Source organism: Coptis chinensis, chromosome 6, assembly GCF_015680905.1.
Source record: "Coptis chinensis isolate HL-2020 chromosome 6, ASM1568090v1, whole genome shotgun sequence".
Lineage (NCBI taxonomy): Eukaryota > Viridiplantae > Streptophyta > Magnoliopsida > Ranunculales > Ranunculaceae > Coptis > Coptis chinensis.
In genome coordinates, this window is record NC_141461.1 from 42,906,975 (window position 1) to 42,930,915 (window position 23,941).

Genomic DNA, 23,941 nt, shown 5'->3' on the forward strand with positions numbered 1-23,941 from the left:
ATTAATAAAATAATGTTCTTGGTAATCTAGTTTCATTTTCCATTAACTTATTTAGTTCAATTCTTAGATTCAATTATTTGTCATTATTAGTTTAATTCAATTATTACATGAGTAGTTTTGAATTGAGTTTAAACAAGTAAAGTTCAAATCTTTATATCATGTCTTGTTTGAATTTGATTGGGAATGATTGCGTAATGATTCTCGGCTAAACCTCCATTAGAGGGGGTTGAGAAGCCTTGATGAAAGCTTGATTCTGATTATCATAGAGTCATCGTAATTTTCTTTCCACTCTAGAAATGATTAGTTCACCATGAGAATGGGTGTAATCGTTCACATGCTAGTTATAAATTGGTAGAAATGCCATGTGTAATTAGGGATTAGGAATAACCCAGTTATTTGCGAAGCGATTCAATTCGGATTACGACGATTCGTCGTTAGTGGATTAAGTTGAGCTGAGGTGGAATCAATCCCCCTCTAAGTCCTTATCATAGAATCGACGTAGTATTCCCATAGTTGTTTAAATAGTCGACTAGTTGCATCTTGTGGGTAGTTGCATCGTAGTTTAGTTATTATTTCGTAAATCTCTCATTAGACTTAGAGTAGAGTAATTAGACTAGAAAACACAGCATGCGGAAGGACTAGGAGTGGAATGAACTTTCTACTCCACTATATCTCAATAGGATTGAGAGTATAAATCTTTGATAAATTAGGCACGTAATTAAGTTTTAGTTTACTTACGTTTTGAGTTTTATCGTTCATTTCGTAGGTAAACTATCATTTTTATGTTTATCACTTTGTCTCCTTGAATCTTGGCCTTTATCACATAACTTCTTTGCAACCAACCCTTTGCTCCTTTATATCGCCAAAGTGGCACATTTCTGTACATAATTTAGTTCCATGCCTGAAATGCATAAAAGCACGTAATTAGCATTAACTCTTATTTATTACTCGCATAATTGGTCTAAAAGTAGTATTATTAAGGGGTTAAAACTATAGTTTTGGGCTCTTATCAAACCACCCCCAAACAGCATTTTGGTTGTCCTCAAGCAAATATGAGAAATTAGCATAAGTAACCAAAAATGGAGTTCTAACTAATCTCGTTTCGCCGAGTGCGATTGTATTGACCATATACAACAAGGCCTTAAACCACTAGGAATTCCCTAGTGGACGAGTTATAGCCTCGTGAGAGTTTTCTAGTGAAGGTACTCATAAACTTCATCTATACTACAACGACTCAGAAATAAAACTATTGTTTCCTTATCTATGTCTCAATTATCTATACATATCACTTAGCAAATGAATACAGAATAATCAAGTCGAAACCTAAGCTAATATATGCATAATAATCTATCATCTACGAATAAACATATTTATAATGAGTAATACTATGAGATGAACTAGCAAGTCCGTTTCTTAAAACTCGGAATAGCGTCCTTAAGTAGGTCCTCACATAAATGGCAAGACAAAAACCACTCTGATTTTTCCACTCAAGTTTCGCTACTCCAGTGTGCAGTGGGCACACTTTACCTTACAAACTCAATGACACACAAGGAAGCCGGAGTCGATCAAACAGATCAGCCACTTACTATCACACTAACTTATTCCTAATTGAGTTATAGGTCTTTATTAGGTGTTTCGGGGATTAAGAGATGGTTTAAGAAAGAAGGAAATGGATATTCAAAGAGAACAAGTCTGAGATAATAGAGTCTTCATATTATGTAACTAGAGAAAACCTTATTCTTTACTTTTGCTTCTACACTTTGTTTCCATCCTTAGCCATATTTTTTTTCTTTTTCTTTCGCTTTTGACTCCTTGATTCTATTTTTGGAATTCTAACTCTTTTTTCCTTTTATATTTTTTTTTATTTTATTTTTTTATTTGGATGGAAACTTACTTTTCTCTTCTGAAGCGACTAACGAATTCTTGATTTCAAAGGTTCTTCTCTTCCCTATTCTTCATCTTTATTCTCAAACTTATTCAAAGAATTGGGTAGGTTGATTTTTTTTTATTTTGTTTTGTTTTGTAACAGGGTAAAGGATTTGTGGTTTATGAAAAGCTAAAGAAAGGCCCAGAGGGGCGACTAGCGGAAAATAATTTATAGGTTTGAATTTTTTGCTATATCGATCCAAAGAGGGCCTAAATTCTCGCTTAGGATATGGTATAGTGATGAAGCAAGTGGACGTGTGATTTCTCTATCCGGATTTTACTTCGCCCTTGTGTCATTTCTCAAATGTTCACTCATATAAGGCTTTAGGCTATATTCTCACAAGATTTGTATAATAAGTACTCTAGCCTAGATTTCATAAACTTACTGCCAACAATCATAGATACTCATGTAACATATTTATAGATAGATGCAAGGATTATTACCTACATATTAGCCTAAGTTTCTACAAACTATTCTGATGCAAAAGCTACATGAGATTACTAGATTATTAATAGCATAGAGAAAGAAAACAATACCAATATTCCTAAGCGTATAGCATACTTTTTATTTATATTTTTAAAATTTTTGAATTTTTTAGCAAGAAAAAAAGTGCATATTATACATATCTATATCTTAACAGATGTCTTAATTACACGTGTTTCTATGCCGCCCCCAAACAAGAAGCATGCTTTGTCCTCAAAGTATTTTAAATAAAGAAGGTAGAAAAATACCATAGAAACGCGTGAAATTCCAAAACATCTGCAAAACAAGGTTATAACATACTAATATAGAAAAGAAAACTAACGCAACTCTATAAGAGTTCCACTCGTTATGGGGTTAATGAGAAATAGATTGCTTGGGACATAAGCAGACACTAACTGAAACTAACACTTACCTGCACTCCCATTTAAACATTTTCCTCCTCATTTCCCTCTTCAAAGAGATGAGATTCCTTTGCATCCTGCCATGGCATGATAACTTGCCAAGCCTGCCGCCATGTGTCGTCCACTTGTGCTAACCTGTCTAGTGTTACTATGTCTGATGGGGTGTAAGGGGCAACCAAATGAGGTTGCACCTGCCATCCCGGCCAAGTCATTACTCGAAATGAGCGAACCACCCAATTGGTGGGTCTCATGACTTCAACCCTTTTCCAATCCGTGAACTGGGTACATAATTCAGGTAGACAACTGAGCATGATGCGGCAAACCAAAACAGGCATAAGAAGATACTTATGTCGCATGCTTTAGGCTCTCTTAAGATTAGCCACTAATACTCGGCGAATGTCATATCGGTGACGTCCTTCAACTAAAGCAAGGAAAACGTCACTAGCGGTACTATTTGCAGAAGTAAACTGCCACTCCCCTAGAATATTCATGAAGATGAATAACATGGTGGTGCCTACATTTAGGGACAGGCTACCAAGGGCTATGTTATAATACCCTTGGTCCATTATACGAAATACCCCTCCCCCATAATACTCATGGAAATATGTATAGTCATGGAGGTATGAATTATCGGTCATATATCCCCATGTGTGAATAGGTAGGTATTCCCAAAACTAATGCTACCACATACTTATTGAATTCTAGTGGTGTGTCATCAACCATGATGGAGAATTCTTGTTCTCCATCCTGGTTACAATAGAACTTAACATTATTGTAGAAAAATTCAGTAAGCTTAGGTGAATACAAGTCGTCTTCACTTACCAGAAGATGCCTCCATCCAAACTGCATGATCCTCTCGCGGAACCAATGTCCATAAGACTCGGTCCCCAACAAGTGTTTGAAAGACTGCTCCGGTATTACTATAGGAGAAGTCATCACAAAACTACTCTCTAGAACAGCTGCAACTATCCTAGAACAACCCTCGGAAAACTTGAAATTTTTGGTGCCCACAGGGGTCAGGGCGCAGGTGCGCTCAAGGTATTCCTGGGATGGGCGCGGGTGTGCTATGTTGAGTTTCGAATTCCAGGCACTTGGGCGCAGGGTGCGCTCACCTTTAGCCTGGGATGGGCACGAGGTGCGCTCAGGATGAAAACTGGAATTCCAGTGTTTTGGGCGCAGGTGGCTTCGAGGTTTGTCTTTGGATAGAGGGCGCAGTCAGAATTTTCGGGGTAGAATTTCTCGGCGGTGTTGAGGGCGGTGGCTCCACTACTAGGCGAAAAGCGCTCAGGAGCTATGAGGCCGAAGTGTGAAGGAAAAATAAGGTAAAGTGGGAATGAATCGTGAGAGATGAATGTGAGATGTACTTGGGGTTGTGAGTGTAGAATGAATGCAGTTTTTATAGGATTTAAGTTGCTAAAACGAATCGGGAAGTTACCAAAAAGTTTTAAGGCAATTGCCGGAAATAATAAAATTTCCAAAATCGAAAATAGAAACAACCCATATTCTCTAGTCCAAAACAAAACTAATATCTTTTAGATTGAATTTAGGTTCGATACTGCCTAATTTATTGAGATTTCATCCTAACACAATATCTATTTATAGCGATGCCCATATCGGTAATATTCTCAACCCTCACTCCAAAACAAATTCTAAAATAGAAGAACATATAAACAAATTATGCTAAGCTATTTAATACCACCCCCAAACAATTCGGGAAGGTGGGATTAATCATAACAACCACGCACAATTCGAAAATAACCAAATTATATTAAATTTTAATTCAAACAACATAAAACAACCAAATTCAAATTTAATTACTGAACTAATATCCGACTAATAAAACAATAAAAACAACTAAATAACAACGAAACACAAAATTATTTGAACACCTAGCCATGTGATTAAGAAGGGCCCTGAGATGGAGATTGGTCATGGGATGAAGAAGGGCCCGATCCATTCGTTCTTTGGCGATGACGCTCATGCCTCTCAGACTCATCTAAAACAGAACCCTCCAAGGGTGGCATGCGTCGTAGAATCTCTACTCGGAACAAGCGCTGTGCTTCCATCTCAGCCTTTATTGCTGTATACTGGGCCTGGTGACGCTGGTGGATATTCTCCATGTTAATCAAGATATCTTCCTGACCCTTTTCGAGTATTCCAAAACTCGTGTTAAGGTTCGTTTGTTTATTTCGAACTATAATCTGTCTATCTCGTATATCTTCACAAATAGCGTAAATGCAACGCACGTTAGTATGCAACACTGACATGCATTCTGAATCAGACGTACACCTCTCCAAGGCATCTTTATACAACCATGTCATGTCCTCCCCTTCCTCATCTGAATCCACTACCCTATCCTCCGGCAACATCCAAGTCTTTTGGATACACTCCTTATAACTACTTTCATTTGCATGCAATTTCAACATTATCCGCTCAGTTCTTGGTTTAGTCCCCCAAGACAACATTATCTTCGTAATTAAAACAGGAAATGGTGCGATACTCTTCCCAACTCCTCTAATCATATTTAGCAAAAACTTGAGGATACAGAATTCATACCTCTTTTCTTGCAATATCCAGAGAACGTGCAGAAATGTGAACCCGATGTCGCTCACTTTCTCCTTCCCAATGACGTTCTTACCAATCCACTGAGCTACAGCCAGTTGGTTGGTTCGCAAAGATGACTGTCGAGCACAATGAGAAGTTGTATTATATTGACCCTCCATAAAGGTGTCGTTCATCAATGCAGGAACTCCAGTATACTGGGACTCCTACACTGTGGCTTCTGGGTTTCGTCCAGGTGTAATGCCTAAAATTTCAGCCAATTTCGCTCTCGATAATTCTCTCCTAGTCCCAGCCACTTTCATGAACATTTTCTAACCGTCCAACTCTCTCTTCTTATAGAACTGCTCGACCAAATCGGGGTGGTAGAATTCATGTGTCGAGTACCACAACCAATTCCAATCCCTCTTAATCATCTCGTCACCGTAAAACGGCGCGAAGCAATCGGCCTTAAATGCTTGTTCCGACAACAACCTTCGTTTTCGAAATCTTAGAACGATTTGGGGGTTTAACTAGAATGTGGGAATGGAGTTTGAGACTCCCTCACTAACAAGACAGTAGTGGTGGCGCGGGGGCGGCGCGGCAGTTCCAAATTCTTTGAGGTTTTGGGTGTTTTTTGGTGGTGGGAATTTTTAGGATTGGTGGAGGAGTGTTTTGGAAAAGATTTGAATGTGGAATTGTATTATGGGCGTGGGTGTATTAAGGTTCCTTTTTATTTTTATTTTTGGTTAGGTTTTTGAATTTGGTAATGGTGGAAATGGAAAGAATCGCGATTCTGTTTGATTCAGAGGAAGGAGACACACGTGCGTGCGTTGGGCCGAAGCCCAAATTGATTTTCCGATTTATGTCGATTTTTCGCACAACTTTAAACTAAAATTCCCGCTTCGTTACTGGTCCGATTTATGCGAATGAAATATGGAAATGATTAGGAGAGAATTTCCAATCTAATTATCCATAAAACACTCTATTCCGACCGTGGGTGACATATAAGAAGATGAAAAATGCCTCGAAGTGCGTGCATAACGTAAGTTATGCGAACGAATGAAATCTAACTTAATAGAAAATGTCAACCCGAATCGCAATATAATTAAACGGTCTAACCAACACAACTGGAGAGTTGAACAATCCAGGATGGAACGAATACCCCACCCCCAAACAAATTTTAGACACAGAGTTTAGAAAATTTCTTTTTTAAAAGTGGGTATTTTAAAGTTAGATTCCTGAGACTTCTCAACTTACTATGGTTGTTATTTTAACGATTTTTAATTTTTTTATGAATAAAAGTTAATATAATAAAAACAAGAAAGCAATAAATGTATAATTCACACCATAGAAGAACATGACTCAAAAATCGAGAAAACATGCAAGAGTGGAAAATGTGAATTATGTTAACCGTGGACTTAGGATCCAATACTTACAGCCACACACTCCATAGGGAGGGCCCGGTTATCTGAATGGTGCAAGTATCAGTACACGAAAGTGATAGAAAGTACACCAGACAACCAATGAGTCGTTTATAGTCAAATACGTGAGACTTTAACAAATAACTGGATATATATATTAATACCCTGCAGTTTCCATATATCAACAACCTAAAAAGTTGTGGGTCTTTACAGAAATAAATAACATGGAATGCACCCCCAAACATAATCAGGCACCAAGATTTTTTACGGTGCAACCTAGTGGAATGAAAACGAAGTCTAATAGACCTAGAATGTAACCGAGCATGCACCTTCTTATTCATCTTTGAATGAGAGGTTGTCCAAGTGAATGAGTGTGAAAAAATGGATGGTTGTGGAAGATATGGTGGATAAGGATAAGTATTAGAAGGAAAGAATGGAAAGAATGAGAATGTGAGTTTAGCACAAAACTCATTCATGGTGTAGGTAGGAACTGTCTTAATTCTGAAAATGTAGGTGTCATGTGCCTTTTCTTCAGGAATTATTTCTATATTACGAGGATTTATAAAATCATTAAGTACAAAAGAAACAAAAGGGTCAAGCACAAACTTTAGGTTCCTTTGATAGGGTGGAAGGTGGGGAATATTAGTGAGGGAAGATGAATGAGTGTCAGCTAGAGCTCTTAGGTCTAGATCATTAGAAGCCTTGAGATATGCCAGACATTCCTCAATAGGTAGGTCAAAAGAATTACTAGGATAAAGGGTGAAAAATTCATCTTCCGTCATAGCGTCAAGGGATAAAGGGATGTTGGTATGGTGGGACTCGCGAGGTGGCAGGGAAGAGTTGCAAAAGAGTTGAAGGAAATCTTCCTCAATTTCCTCTACGTCCAAGGAGTATTAGTTGAAGTTGGAACTTCCAAAGGAAAGGAATTTGTGCATCTGGTCATTCGGAAACGTGGTTTTGAAATAATCATAAGCTAAACTCTCGATCATGCTAACCTCTCTATCAATATTTGTATAAGGCAACTGTTTGATCGTCTTAAAAACGTTAACCGCAACGGAAAGATGGCCAAAAGACAAGGACATCGAACTATCGCGGCAGTTTATAAGCGCGTTGGCAGCTGCCAAGAAAGGGCGGCCTAAAATGATTGGAACAGAATCATTAGCAATTTCTGTATCGAGGATAACAAAATCTGCAGGATAGTAGAAATCCTGAACCTTAACCAGCACGTTTTCCACTACACCCTTAGGATACTTGATAGACCTATCAGCTAGTTGCAACGTCATTGTTGTAGGTTGCATTTCATGTATACCTATTTGTTTATATAAATAATAAGGGAGTAAATTAACACTCGCCCCGAGGTTTAATAAGGCAGTGGTCGTGTGAGTATCCCCTAAGGTGCATCGTACAGTAGGACGACCAGGGTCCTTGTACTTAACTATTCCATTGTGTTCTGTTAAAGTTGGAAATTGTTCCGTTAAAAAGGCTTCTTTAGGAATCTTTGTCTTACGCCTAGTAGTGCACAACTCTTTAAGAAAGTTAGCATGGTGAGGTAACTTTTTAATCGCTTCAAGGAAAGGTAAGTTTATCGTTAGATTTTTAAAAACTTTCCTAATCTCGCCAAAATTTGTATCCTTGTTTAACATAGCTAATTTCTGAGGAAACGATGGTTTCTCTCTATATTTAGCGTATGAATCAACTGGATGTCTAACATTTGCTTTCTGTTTCTTAGGTTATGGTTTAACTGGTACCTCTACAGGGGTAAGCTCTTCAGTTTCTATTACGGTATCTAGTACAATCTCCGGTGTAAGGACAACTGGTGGGGTAACTATAGGCATAGTTACTTTGTTATCAACCACTCTCCCAGAATGGAGAGTGGAGATGGCATTTAGCTCACCTACGTTTTCATTTCTCGTACTAGTATTACCATTTACCTCAAAGGCTGTGTTTGGTGTTTTCGGATTAGGTATTGCTTGTCCTGGAAACACACCTTTGGGTTGTACTTTCTCTTGAGCTAGCTGCTATAAGGAAAGTTGGATGGCTTGTAAAATCTGTTGTTGAGATTGCATAAAGGTATCGAAATGATCCGGTTGTGGAAGAGTGTTAGCTTTAGGTTGTGTGATAGGAACTATGTCACGTTGATTATTAATGGGTGGATTTTGGTAGTTATTATTTACCGGAACGATACCTCTATTAGCATTATAATTATTATTGTTATAATTATTATAATTACCTTGACATTGTGCTTGAACTTGTCGTGGTTGTGCTTGGTTATTATAATTATAATTACCCTGACCTTGTCCTTGTCGTGGTTGAGCTTGGTTATAATTGTTTGCTTGCCTAACATTTTGATTATTAAACCCTGGAGGTGTTACTTGTTGATTATTTCTCCAATTGAAGTTGGGATGTTGTCTCCAAGGGGCGTTAGGAATAGGAAAACTATTAATCGCGCAAACATTATCTTGTTGTGATTGTTGTTGCTCATAAGCTAAAGGACAATAGTAGTCGGGATGCTCTGGACTCAAACAGAAATTACATTGATTGGAGTTGACATTCATGACAAGGATAGGAGTTTGTTGAACAGAAATAGCCTCTACCTTTTTAGTCAGAGTTTCAATTAAATTTTTAAGTTCCGGATCAGGTTTCATCTCAAACATACCGGCGGCCTTTTTTGTTGTAGAAGAACTAGCGTTGCAGGAGATATCGTCACTACCCCCCCCCCCCCCCAGTTATTATTACGCTTAGTCTGATCTTCTAAAAATTTATAAGCCTCTGAGGCTCCTTTACTTAAGAAACTACCCCCATTCATTATGTCAAGGACTTCTTTATGGTGGTGTAGAAGTCCCTTGAAAAAGGCACGAACTAACGTGTCTTTCGTGAGGTTATGATGTGCACACTTTATAAGTAGATCGGTGAAATGATTCCAAGCCTCTAAAAATGATTCATGAGGATTCTGTCGAAAGAAATGAATCTTGGAAAGCATTTCATCGGTCTTCAGTGGTGGGTAAAAATGTTCCATGAATAGTTGAACAAGTTTAGCCCACGAGTCCAAAGAATTAGGCACTTAGGCAATTAACCAAGACACCACCTTATCGGCTAAAGTGAAGGGAAATACCCTTAGTTTAATTTGTTCAGCACCTACCGTAGGATGGTGGAATGTAGTAACGACTTGATCAATCCTACGCATGTGCTGATAGGGCTTTTCATAGTCTAACCCATGAAAAACGGATAACAAATTAAATATATTTAGGGGGATTTGGAAATCCCCCACTGGGTCTGATAGAACGATGCAAAATTTAGGGCTATCGTTCAAGGCTTTGTAAAAGTCAGAGAGAACTCCATTTGATAGGCAGGAGCGCTCGGGGAGCTGATAGGCCGAAGTGCGAAGGAAAAATAAGGTAAAGTGGAGTGAAACGTGAGAGATGAATGTGAGATGTAGTTGGGGTTGTGAGTGTAGAATGAATGCAGTTTTTATAGGTTTTAAATTGCTAAAATGAATCGAGAAGTTGCCAAAAAGCTTTAAGGCAATTACCGAAAATAATAAAATTTCCAAACCCGAAAACGGAAATAACTCATATTATTGATTCTAAGACAACCCTAATATCTTTTAGGTTGAATTTAGGATAGAAACCGACTCATCGAGATTTCATCCTACCACAATATCTATTCACAGCGATGGCCATATCGGTCATATTCTCAACCCTCACTCCAAAACAAATTCTAAAATAGATGAACATATAAACGAATTATGCTAAGCTATTTAATACCATCCCCAAACTATTTGGGAATGTGGGATTAATGATAACAACCACGCACAATTCGAAAATAACCAAATTATATTAAATTTTAATTCCCGCCTGTCACGCAGGTGACCCGGGTTCGATCCTCGGCAGCGGCACCATTTGATAAACATAAAAAAAGATAGTTTTACTAATGAATAAAGCGATGAACTCTAAACGCAAGTAAAACTATAAACTGGATTGTTACTAGACTTATCAAAATATTTGTTTTCTACTCTCGAATCTATTTACGTAGAGTTGGAATAGAAGATTCGTTCCACTCCTAGTCCTTTAGCATTCAAGTTTTCTATAATTGTCGAGTCTATCCAAAGTCTAATGAGAGTAATGTTGGAATTTATACTACGATGTGAATTCAAATAATAAGCTACAAATAACGACATGACAAATTGCTAAGAGTTGAATCTAGATAAAGAATTAGGGAAATTTGATTCCACCTTGAATCCAACTTAATAAACTAGCGTAGATTTGTTGTAAACCAATTCTTACGTTCTCACAGTAAGAATTAATCGTTCTAATTCCTAATTATACATGGCATTTCTACCAATTCATAACTAGTATGTTAGGTCGTCCACCCATTCTCATGGCGAATCAACGACCTTCTAGAGTGGAATAGATTCTTACAACGATTCTATACTACACAATCAAGTTTTCATCAAGGCTTCATCAAACCCCTCTAATTGAGGTTTAGCCTTGATTTATCAAACTATCATTTCCCATTGAATTAAAACTAGACATAATATAAAGATTTGAACTTTACTAATTTTAACTAACAATACTTCAAATCTAATTAATACTAAGAATGGAATAACAACAAGAATTGAACTTAGATCTACAAATTTAAATGGCAAAATCGAATTGATCAAGAACTACTATTTTATTTATCTAATTAATGAAGAACAATCATTCCCAAATAACTAATCTAAAACCATATATAAAACTAATTAATTTAACTAATTGAATTCAAAAACTAGATCTACAAGCTATTTTAATGGCTACTTTCTATTCTAAGCTATCTAACTATCTCTTTCTTAAGAGCTCAGTCTTGTTTTATATAAAGAAGGAGACCATATCCACAATTTCGTGCATGGGCTGAGGTCACATGTTTTGGGCCGGAAAATCGAGCTCAAAGCCCAATTTCTTCAGTCCACAGAGCCCGTTTCAACTGGCTTTGACTTCAGTGCACTTTTCGTCCATTTCTGCTAACCTGATTGGGTCAAGGCTTGAACCATTGGAAAGCTCTTTCCGAGTTGGTCGTTTTGACATAAGGTAGGCTCAAATCTGGGGCATGAGTCCAAAGATATGATCTTCGGAAGTTCTACTGACTTGTGCACTATTTCTGCCCGTGTTGACTTTTCAGCTTTTGACCGGGCTTCATAAAGGCTTTGTCTCCTTAAATCTTGGTCTTTATCACAGAATTTCTTAGCAACCAACCCTTTGCTCCTTTATATCGCCAAAGTGGTACATTTCTACACATAATTGAATTCCATGCCTGAAATACATAAAAGCACGTAATCAGCATTAACTCTTATTTATTACTCGCATAATTGGTCTAAAAGTTATATTATTAAGGGGTTAAAACTACAGTTTTGGGCTCTTATCAAACCACCCCCAAACAGCATTTTGCTTGTCCTCAAGCAAATATGAGAAATTAGCATAAGTGACCAAAAATGGAGTTCTAACTAATCTCGTTTTCCGAAAAGCGATTGCATTGACCATATGCAACAAGGCCTTTAAACCACTAGGAATTCCCTAGTGGACGAAGTTATAGCCTCATGAGAGTTTTCCAATGAAGGTACTCACAAACTTCATCTATACTACAACGACTTTAAATAAAACTATTGTTTCCTTTATCTATGTCTTAATTATCTATACATCTCACTTAGCAAATGAATACGAGAATAATCAAATCGAAACCTAAGCTAATATATGCATAATAATCTATCATCTACTTAATAAACATATTTACAATGAGTAATACTATGAGATGAACTAGCAGGTCCGTTTCTGAAAACTTCGAATAAGCGTGGCCCTTAAGTAGGTCCTCACATAAATGTCAAGACAAAACCACTCGATTTTTCCGCTCAAGTTTAACTACTCCAATGTGCAGTAGGCACACTTTACCTTACAAACTCAATGACACACAAGGAAGCCGGAGTCGATCAAACATTTCGGCCACTTACTATCACACTAACCTATTCCTAATTGAGCTAGAAGTCTTTATTAGGTGTTGCGGGGATTAGGAGATGGTTTAAGAAGGAAGAAAATGGATATTCAAAGAGAACAAGTCTGAGATAATAGAGTCTTCATATTATGTAGCTAGAGAAAACCTTATTCTTTACTTTTGCTTCTACACTTTGTTTCCATCCTTAGCCATATTTTTTTTCTTTTTCTTTGGCTTTTGACTCATTGATTCTAATTTTGGAGTTCTAACTCTTTATTTCCTTTTATATATTTTTTTTTAATTTTATTTTTTTATTTGGATGGAAACTTACTTTTCTCTTCTGAAATGACTAACGAATTCTTGATTTCAAAGGTTCTTCTCTTCCCTATTCTTCATCTCTATTCTCAAACTTATTCAAAGAATTGGGTAGTTTATTTTTTTATTTTTTGTTTTGTAACCGGGTAAAGAATTTGTGGTTTATGAAAGGCTAAAGATAGGCTCAGAGGGGCGACTAGTGGAAAATATTTTATAGGTTTGAATTTCTGGCTATATCGATCCAAAGAGGGCCTAAGTTCTCGCTTAGGATATGGTATAGTGATCAAGCAAGTGGACGTGTGATTTCTCTATCCGGATTTTACTTCTCCCTTGTGTCATTTCTCAAATGTTTACTCAGATAAGGCTTTAGGCTATATTCTCACAGGATTTGTAGAATAAGTACTCTAGCCTAGATTTCATAAACTTACTACCAACAATCATAGATACTCATGTAACATATTTGTAGATAGATGCAAGGATTATTACCTACATATTAGCCTAAGTTTCTAAAAACTATTCTAATGCAAAAGCTACGTGAGACTTCTAGATTATTGAGAGCATAGAGAAAGAAAACAATACCAATATTCCTAAGTGTATAGCATACTTTTTATTTATATTTTTAAAATTTTTGAATTTTTTAGCTATAAAACAAGTGCATATTATACATATCTATATTCTAATAAATACCTTAATTACATGTGTTTCTATGCCCCCAAACAAGAAGCATGATTTGTCCTCAAAGTATTTTAAATAAAGAGGGTAGGAAAATACCATTGAAACGCGTGAAATTCCAAAACATCTGCAAAACAAGGTTATAACATACTAATATAGAAAAGAAATATGACGCAACTCTATAAGAGTTCCACCCGTTATGGGGTTAATGAGAAATAGATTGCTTGGGACATAAGCAGACACTAACTAAAACTAACACTTACCTGCACTCCCATTTAAACATTATCCTTCTCATTTCCCTTTTCAAAGAGATGAGGTTCTTTCGCATCCTGCCATGCCATGATAACTTGTCAAGCCTGCCGTTGTGTGTTGTCAACTTGTGCTAACCTGTCTAGTGTTACTATGTCCGATGGGGTGTAAGGAGCAACCAAATGTGGTTGCACCTGCCATCCCAGCCAAGTCATTACTCGAAATGAGCGAACCACCCAATTGGTGGGTCTCATGACTTCAACCCTTTTCCAATCCGTGAACTGGGTACATAATTCAGGTAGACAACTGAGCATGATGCGGCAAACCAAAACAGGCATAAGAAGATACTTATGTCGCATGCTTTGGGCTCTCTTAAGACTAGCCACTAATACTCGGGGAATGTCATATCAGTGACGTCCCTCAGCTAAAGCAAGGAAAACGTCACCAGTGGTACTATTTGAAGAAATAAACTGCCACTCCCCTAGAATATTCATGAGGATGAATAACATGGTGGTGCCTACATTTAGGGACAAGCTACCAAGGGCTATGTTGTAATGCCCTTGGTCCATTATACGAAATACCCCTCCCCCATAATACTCATGGAAATATGTATAGTCATAGAGATATGAATTATCGATCATATATCCCCACATATGAGTAGGATCAGGTATTGGTATTCCCGAAACTAATGCTGCCACATACTAATTGAATTCTAGGGGTGTGTCATCAACCGTGATGGAGAATTCTTGTTCTTCATTCTGGTTACAATAGAACTTAACATTATTGTAGAAAAATGCAGTAAGCTTATGTGAATACGAGTCGTCTTCACTTACCAGAAGATGCCTCCATCCGAACTACACGATCCTCTCGCGGAACCAATGTCCATAAGACTCGGTCCCCAACAAGTGTTTGAAAGACTGTTCCGGTATTACTATAGGAGAAGTCATCACAAAACTACTCTTTAGAACAGCTGCAACTATCCCGGAATAACCCTCGGAAAACTTGAAATTTTTGGTGCCCACAGGGGTTAGGGCGCAGGTGCGCTCAAGGTATGCCTGGGATGGGTGCGGGTGCGCTCTGTTGAGTTTCGAATTCCAGGCACTTGGGCGCAAGGTACGCTCACCTTTAGCCTAGGATGGGCGCGGGGTGCGCTCAAAATGAAAACTGGAATTCCAGTGTTTTGGGCGCAGGTGGCGCTCAGGTTTGTGCTGGAGAGGGCGCCGGTCGCGTTCAGGGTAGAATTCCTCCGACAATCTTTGAGAAGTGGCGCTTCAGGCTCCATCAGGCAGAAAAGGGGAGATTTCGACCGGGCTGAAGTGCAAAGGAAAAATAAGGTAAAGCGGGAATGAAACGTAAGAGATGAATATGAGATGTAGTTGGGGTTGTGAGTGTAGAATGAATACAGTTTTTATAGGATTTAAGTTGCTAAAACGAATCGGAAAGTTACCAAAAAGTTTTAAGGCAATTGCCGGAAATAATAAAATTTCCAAAACTAAAAACGGAAACAACCCATATTCTCTATTCCAAAACAAACCTAATATCTTTTAGGTTAAATTTAGGTTAGATACTGCCTAATTCATCGAGATTTCATCCTATCACAATATCTATTCATAGTGATGCCCATATCGGCAATATTCTCAACCCTCACTCCAAAGCAACTTATTAAAATAGATGATCATATAACGAATTATGCTAGGCTAAATAATACCACCCCCAAACAATTCAGGAAGGTGAGATTAATGATAAGAACAATGCATAATTCGAAATTAACCAATTTATATTAAAATTGAATTCCAAATAACATATGACAACCAAATTCAAATGTAATTACTGAACTAATCTTTTTACATCCGTACTAAATAAAAACAAATACAATAAAACAAATCAACTCATTAGATCCCTAAACCACTCGCTGCTAATAGTGTAATGCGCTCGAGAAGAAGATGGCCCTTGGGCTTCCGATGAGCCAGAGCCATCTGTCTTGCGGCGACGATGCTCGTGCCTCACAAACTGCTCCTCCGAAAAAGAACCCCCCTGGGGTGGGAAGCGTGCAAGCATGTCGTCTCAGAACTGGCGCTGAGCTTCTATCTCGGCTCTCGTCTGTTCATACCGCTCATCCTCGCGTCGGGCACGAGTCTCGAAATTATGATGCATGGTAGCCTGTCAAGTTTGGAGGTCTTCACAAATAATATTGAGAGAACGCATGCCACGGTGAATCACAGCCATGCATTCTGCATCCGACCTACACCTCTCCAAAGCATCGGCATCAAAACATGTCGTGTCATCCTCATCCTCTGAGTCAGTCTCCTCGACTGCCCCCTCTTCAGGCAACCTCTAAACTCTCTGGATACACTCCGTATAAATATGATGATTTCGGTGCTCCTTTAGGCAAATCCTATTAGACCTCAAAGTCGCTCTCAAGGTTATCATGATCTTCGTTATCAAAACAGGAAAAGGTGCAATACTCTTTCCAACTCCCATAATCATGTTACGCAAAAACTCCAAAATACAGAACTCGTACTTCTATTCTTGGAGTATCCATAGAATGTGAAGGCAATTCAGACCGACATCACTGACTTTCTCCTTCCCTATGACATTCCTACCAATCCACTGAGCTACAGCCAGCTGGTTGGTTCGGAGAGACGACTGGCGAACACAATGCGAGCTCCCATTGTAGCTCCCTTCCGCAACAGTCACATTCATCAAAGGTTCTACAATAATAAACTGGGAATCCTGTAATGTGGCATCGAGATGGTGTCTAGGTGGAATGCCTAAAATCTCAACGAACAACCCAGTAGTAACCTCTCTCCTCCTCCCAGCCACCTTAACAAAAATTCGATCCCCATTCAACTCCCTCGTCCTATAAAACTCTCGGACCAAATCTTCGTGGTAAAAATTGTCTGTCGAGTACCACAAACCACTCCTGTCTCTCCTAACCATCTCGTCACCGTAAAACGGCGCGAAGTAATCGGCAGTAAAAGCGTGCTCTGGCAATATCCGACGTCTTTGAGCCATTGGAGTTTTTATAAGATGTGTGGGGTTTGAATAAGGTAGGGACTTGTTTTGAAACACCCTAACTAAAAATAATGGCAGGAGGCGCGGTGGTGGTGGTGGCAGTCAAAATTTTTGAATTTTTGGTGGTGTTTTGTTGTTTAAGTTGGTGGAGGTGGTGGTGGTTGTAGTTAGGAGGAGATTTGGGGTGGGTTTTAACTTTGGGCATGGGTGTATTTAGGTTTCTTATTTATTTTTTTTTAGGTTAGGTGTTTGAAGGTTTGTAGTTTGTTAATGGCAGTTTGAAGAAGATGAAATCGCGACTGTTGGTGTGAAGGAAAGAGACGCACGTGCGCGCGAAGTTGGGCCCAAGCCCACTTGATTTTCGGATTTTGATTTTTCGATATTTCGCGCAACTTCAAATTTAAATTGCCGCTTCGTTACCAGGCCGATTTTTGTGAATGAGCTATGGAAATTATCATAAGAGAATTTCCAATCCAATAATCCATAAAACGCGCTAGTTCGACCGTTAGTGACATGTAAGAAGATAGAAAATGCCTCAGAGTGCGTGCATGATATAAGTTATGCGAATGAATAAAATCTAATTTCATAGATAATGTCAACCCGAATCGTAATACAATTAAGTGGTCTAACCAATACAACTGAAGAGTTGAACAATCCAGAATGGAACGAACACCCCACCCCCAAACAAATTTTAGACACAGAGTTGAGAAAATTTGTTTTAAAAAGTGGGTCTTTTAAAGTCAGATTCCCGAGACTTCTTAACTTACTATGTTTGTGATTTTAACAATTTTTTTTATTTTTTATGAATAAAATTTAATATAAGAAAACAAGAAAGCATTAAATGCATAATTCACACCATAGAAGGACATGACTCAAAACCCGAGAAAACATGCAAGAGTGGAAAAGGTGAACTATGTTAACCGTGGACTTAGGATCCGGTACTTAAGAACAACTAATCTTCACTGACTAGAAAAATGGGGACCTTTTTTTGGGCGATATGGAGTGATATAACTTAAGTCACTCATATGATCTAGTGCGCCTCTTTTTTGCCGCTTTTAGTTAAACTCTTTGGTTTGGTTTAGAAACTTATCTCCTCACCTTTTTTTTTTTTCTTGCCAATTCGGGTAAAATCCATCGCTGATTACAGTGGATGTTCTGAATTGCAGTGGCTCTACACATCCAGTCTGAGGTAAAATCCTCCACAGCTTACTGTGTGAGTTCTTTGGGCTGGATCTTTAGGCTTGTAGCTTTCTCTCCTTCTTCTTTCAAGTTATATCAGCTATGGCAACTCCATTAGCTCCTCCACAATCATCCTCTTCTCCTCAACCTTTTCGCTGGAGCTCCCTCTTTCAAAATGATAAATCTATTTTGGCATCTTCTAACTCGGCTTTAGAACCTTGCTCTCCTTCTTTTGAAGAAGGGGCAGCAGTGGTACCCCAAGACGTCATTGATGTGGGTATAGCTGAATGGGAAGATATGTTAATCGGATTCTTCCTGGATAAAAGGATGAGCTTCCCATTTGTTAAGAATGCTTTAGAGAAAACCTGGAAGTTAAAAGGATCCATGGATTTTACCACAGACAGGGACTTGTTTTATATAAGTTTCACTTCTTCTGAAGACAAACAAGCTGTCCTTGAAGGTGGTCCAATATTTATCACGGGGAAGATCTTTGTTGTTATGCCATGGTCACCAGAGGCGGAAAGCCAAAGGAATAATGTTACAACAGTGCCAATCTGGGCAAAACTCTCAAAAGTCCCGAAAGAACTATGGACAAAGAAAGGACTATCCTTCCTCGCTAGTCTTATAGGGGGTCCTCTTTGTATGGATGGAGCAACGTCAATGAAGAGACAACTAGACTTTGCGGAAGTCTGTGTTACTATTCCATTGGACTTTGAATTTCCATCATCGATAAAACTGAAGATACGTGGCAAAGTTGTGTTCGTTGACGTGGAGTATCCTTGGAAACCCCCGTCGTGCTCTAGATGTAGTAGGTTTGGACATCTAACTGCTAGATGCCCAACGGCTCCTACTCAAGTGTGGGTTCCTAGAACTAATCTGATCCGAGAACAGAACCCCTCTGCTGCAGCTCCAGCTGCTGGTCAGAACTCGCAAAGTGTTGCAACTCCAAGCTTCAGTGACCCTGCTGGGTCTGATGTCTTATCTATGATCAATGTTGCAGTAGACAATAGGGAATCTCCAAGTTCTGCAAGGACTTCAGCACGTCATCAGCATGATCTGCAACCTCCTTCTCCCCTCTTGGATGCAGTAGTCTCTAGAGATTCTCCTAGTACTGCAAATACAGTTGTTGTAGCTACAGCAGGACCAAACTCGCAAGTCGACATAAATCGGCTTTACCACCCCGCCTACCTGGTCCGAAGATATGTTTTCTACCAATGGCCTAGTAGTCACTAGGGTCTCTCCCAGTTCTGATAGGATGTCATCTCGTTCTCCGACCTCTCTTGGGAGACCAGTGGTTTCTAGGGAATCTCCTAGCACTGCCATGACGACTGTTGGCACTCCTTCCTCTCCACCTTTTTTTAGGCCAAGTCAGTCTCTTACTCGGTATAACAAGGCTAATGGTCGGTTATTTGGGCCACTGCTAGCCACTCCTTCTCTCCCTCGTCTTCTTAGCTCTGCTACTGATGGCTCAACTTTGAATAAGCAAAATGGATCTTCTTCCTTTCCTTTGGGGATTTCAGGTAGTCCTACCTCCTCTCGAGACTGTGGAAATCCCAGAGGAAAAGAAGTAGTTGTCTTCTCATCACACAAACTTGATCCCGCTGACCTTGAACTGGAGGTAGGTTCTGTATCGGCTGAGGAACTCTTCCAGTTCAACGTGGACAATAATGCTTATGCAGCATTAGTTATGGAGGAGGAAGGTATCGATGATGACATCTCGGAGACGAATGAGGAACCTTTTGACGACCATATTGAGATCTCTCCGCAAGTCATAAGTTTGAATATGCCGGCCACAAGTTGTTACCGAGAGGCCAGCCTACAACAACAACAACAGCTGCAAAAATCAGGAAATAGAGGGAGAGGCAGAGCCAAAAGCTCCGGGAACAGGGGAAAAAATAAACGATGATCCCATGAAGATCTGCACTCATAATGTTAGGGGTTTAAATGATGTGAATAAAGCGAAGGCTCTTAATGCTTTCAGAACCAAGAATAAACTTGCTTGTTTTTGTCTTTTGGAAATGAAAGTTCGGTAAGAAAAATTTTTGAGTATCAGCAGGGCCTGCTGCCCGTCTTGGAAGTTTGAGCATAACTACTCCAAGCAGTAGTCATTTGGACGATTTGGCTCTCATGGGATCCTTCAGTCCTTGGAGTTCAAAAGCTTTTGGAGAGCGACCAATTCATTCATGCTCAGGTCACCATCCTTGCTTCAGCGAAGGAGTTTCATTTTACAGTAGTCTATGCAACTAACAAAAGAGCGGAAAGGATGACCCTCTGGCAAGATCTCATCAGTCTTAACACAACCTTCTCGGGTCATTGGTGTGTGGCTGGAGATTTTAATAATGTTCTCTATTCTCACGAGAGGATTGGTACTGACTTGGTACACCCAAGGAAAACTTATCCCTTTGCAGCTTGTCTTAACTCTGTTGGACTCTATGAACATAAATCCAGTGGAGGGTTCTTTATGTGGACTAACAATGGTTCTGGCTCTATGCGGAGATGGTCTAAGATAGACAGGTGCCTTATCAATTCCTTGTGGGCTACCTATTTCTCATCTTCTGGAGTGGAAGTTTTACCCCAGGGTCTTTCAGACCATAAGCCTATCGTAATCTTGGTCTCCAACTCTTATACATGCAGGGGGCACCTTTCGTGTTTCTCAGAATTTGGGTTGTGAATCCTACCTTCAAGGAAACTCTTCTAAAGTGCTGGTCTATCCCTAGACATGGCAATCCATCGTTTATGCTCTGTAAGAAACTAAAGTCGTTCAAGGAAGCTCTCAAAGGCTGGCCTAAGTTTAGTTCCACGGATCTACAAAATCAGGTGGTAGTTGCCAGGGCCAACCTAGAAGACATCCAAATGCAAATGCAGAAGCGTCCTTTTGATACCCATCTTTCTTTTCTAGAAATTTGCCGTAGATCTGAGCTTTGCGATCTTATGCTTATGGAGGAGTATGATCTCATGCAGAGGACTAATACTGACTGGTTATCCTTTGGTGACAAAGGAAACGCTTTCTTCCACAATGCCGTAAAGGAAAAGAAGATAAGGAACAACATTTGGTCTATTCTGGATACTCAAGGATATCAGCAGGAGGGACAGGCTAATGTTGCTAAGACTTTTATATCCTTCTATAGGGATCTGTTGGGATCCTCTTCCTCACCCTCTTGTAATCCTGGGCTTCTGGAGCAGCTTAATCTTCAGGAGCTGCCTCATGAGAGTGCAGATAGTTTGATCAAGGATTTTGATATCATGGAAATCAAGGAAGCACTCTTTTCTATGGATGATAACAAAACGCGGGGGCCTGATGGGTTCAATGTCTTCTTCTTTAAGAAAGCTTGGGATATAGTTGGGGAAGACTTCTCTCTTGCAATTCAGCATATGTTCAATCGGAAGTTCATTCCAAGGGGTATAAACTCCACCCTTCTTTGCTTGATTCCAAAACCCTTGCGCCTTCAAAGGTTGATGAATTCAGGCCCATTGCCTGCTGTAACACTATTTACAAGTGTGTGGCCAAGCTTCTAACAAGCAGGATGAAAGAATTTATGCCACTCATAACCTCCGCGACACAGTCAGCCTTTGTCCCAGGCAGGAACATCCAAGATAATATTATTCTTGCGCATGAGCTTATTCGAGGTTACAACAGGAAATACGGCACCAGGAATTGTGCAATCAAGATAGACATAAAGAAGGCCTTTGATTCAGTCAATTGGGAAGCCATGGGTATGATTTTGCTGAGATTTGGGTTCCCTCCTATCTTCATAGAATGGCTTTTGATGTGCTTCACCACCCCCTCTTATTCCATTATCATCAATGGAACATCTGAAGGATTCTTCGAAGGTGGACAAGGTCTTAGGCAGGGCAACCCAATTTCACCGTATCTATTTGTCCTGGTGATGGAGGTGCTCTCTGGCCTTCTAAAGCAAGCTCTCTCTGCTGGCCACATTCACCCGCACTCTAAATGCCGGAAGCTGAGTATCTCTCACTTATTTTTTGCGGATGATGCTATGATTTTTTGCAAAGGAGATATGGCATCTATTCTTGCAATAAAGGAAATCCTAGTACAGTTTTCGCTCTTCACAGGTTTGAATATCAATTCAGATAAATCATCTCTCGCTGGTTGGGTGTATGTCACATGCAGCAGGTCCGACTTGGCAAATGCTTTGGGTATACCCCTTATCTCTCCGCCTCTTATATATCTTGGTCTACCGCTAACCTCATCAAGGTTAGGTATAACGAGATTGTCTACCTTTAGTAGAGCGACTGACTTCTCGGATCTCTAATTGGAAGAATTTCTCTTTGTCAAGGGCTGGTCGACTTGAACTTATCCAATCAGTTCTCTCATCCTTTCAAGTATACTGGTCCAAAACCTTTGTTTTACTAAAGAAAGTCCTGGACAATGTTTTTAAGCTCTGCAACCGTTTTCTATGGTTAGGGCCCAATATGACAAGGAAGATGCATCATGCCAGCCATGAGGTATTAAGGTATGCTAAAGATCAGGGTGGACTAGGCATGATAGATGTCAAAACTTGGAACAAGGCGGCTTATTGCGGCCTGATCTTCCGATTAGCTGAGAAGGATGGATCTCTGTGGTCAAACTGGACTTGGAGCCAACATATAAAGCAATCCTTCTTTTGGACTATGAAAATACCAGCAAGCTGCTCTTGGGTATGGAGGGGGATTCTGAAGCATCGGAACATTGCTCGAAAACATGTCCGATATGTTATAGCAGATGGGACTAACACCCTCTTCTGGCATGATCCATGGTGCTCAGGTCAACCACTTTGGGAATCATCAGAAGCGAGACACTCCTTTGCGCTACCAATGGATGCAAAGGTCAGTGAAATTCTGTCTCAAGGTAACTGGTCCTCTATGGTGGAATCTATCTCAGACAGCTCCTTGAAAAACCGCATCTTGAATACGGAAGTGAATAGTTACCTAGACAAAGATGAGGTTATTTGGTCAGCGAGTGGTAGCGGAGAATTCTCAGTTAAATCAGCATATGCAGTTCTGCAAAAGGAGAGACAAAAGGTAAAATGGTACAGGGTGGTCTGGGGAAAGCTCTCTATCCCAAAATTCTCTTTTACATTGTAGCAATTGCTCTCAAACTGTCTTCCCACTCGGGATCGCTTTTGATCTGAAAAAAGACCTTGCACTTCTCTAAATGCAGTCTATGTGGTATGTCTTCGGAGCACTCAAAGCATTTATTCTTCGACTGTCAATACTCAAAGCAGGTCTAGGCCTCTATTAAAAATTACCTTGGACTAGGGAGCTGGTCAAAGACTCCTTTGTCGAGAATGGTATAGTATTTTCAGGGTTATGTCGGCAAACCACCATTGTGCTAATATCTTTAAAGCTTTTATTGGAGCTACGGTCCACGAGATTTGGTGCGAAAGGCGGTATCGGAAGAAGAAGAACATCTTGTTGGCGCCCCAATAGTTAATCTCAAAGATTATGACCACAATGAAACCTGTACATACAGAAAAAATCTAACAAAGGTCAAAGATTCTTACTCTCTGCGAGCTCTTCTGAAAGGTTGGGACTGCGATATGAACTTTAAACCTCGGGAAGTTCTTTTGGTGCAAGTGGAAGCCCGGTGAACAAGGTGCTTACATGCTTAACACCGATGGTTCGGTCCAAGCAAAATGGAAGTGGGTATGGAGGGGCTATAACGAGATAGCTTGGGTAATGTAGTACGCTTATTACGCAGTTGCTCATCAAGGAACTCAGTCATATACCAGGAAATCCAAGCCATTGCAGAACCGGGCTTAAGCAGCCCAAGAGATGGG

The 23,941-nt window shown here is 39.6% G+C and overlaps 1 protein-coding gene across 1 annotated transcript; it reads left to right on the forward strand.

Annotated features, from left to right (window-relative positions):
• The first annotated feature begins 20,789 nt into the window (after positions 1 to 20,789).
• On the forward strand, positions 20,790 to 21,677 carry LOC147493071 (uncharacterized). Its single transcript, XM_086567736.1, has one exon. The coding sequence runs from the start codon at positions 20,790 to 20,792 to the stop codon at positions 21,675 to 21,677; it is 888 nt and encodes a 295-aa protein (XP_086423862.1).
• The last annotated feature ends 2,264 nt before the right edge of the window (positions 21,678 to 23,941 follow it).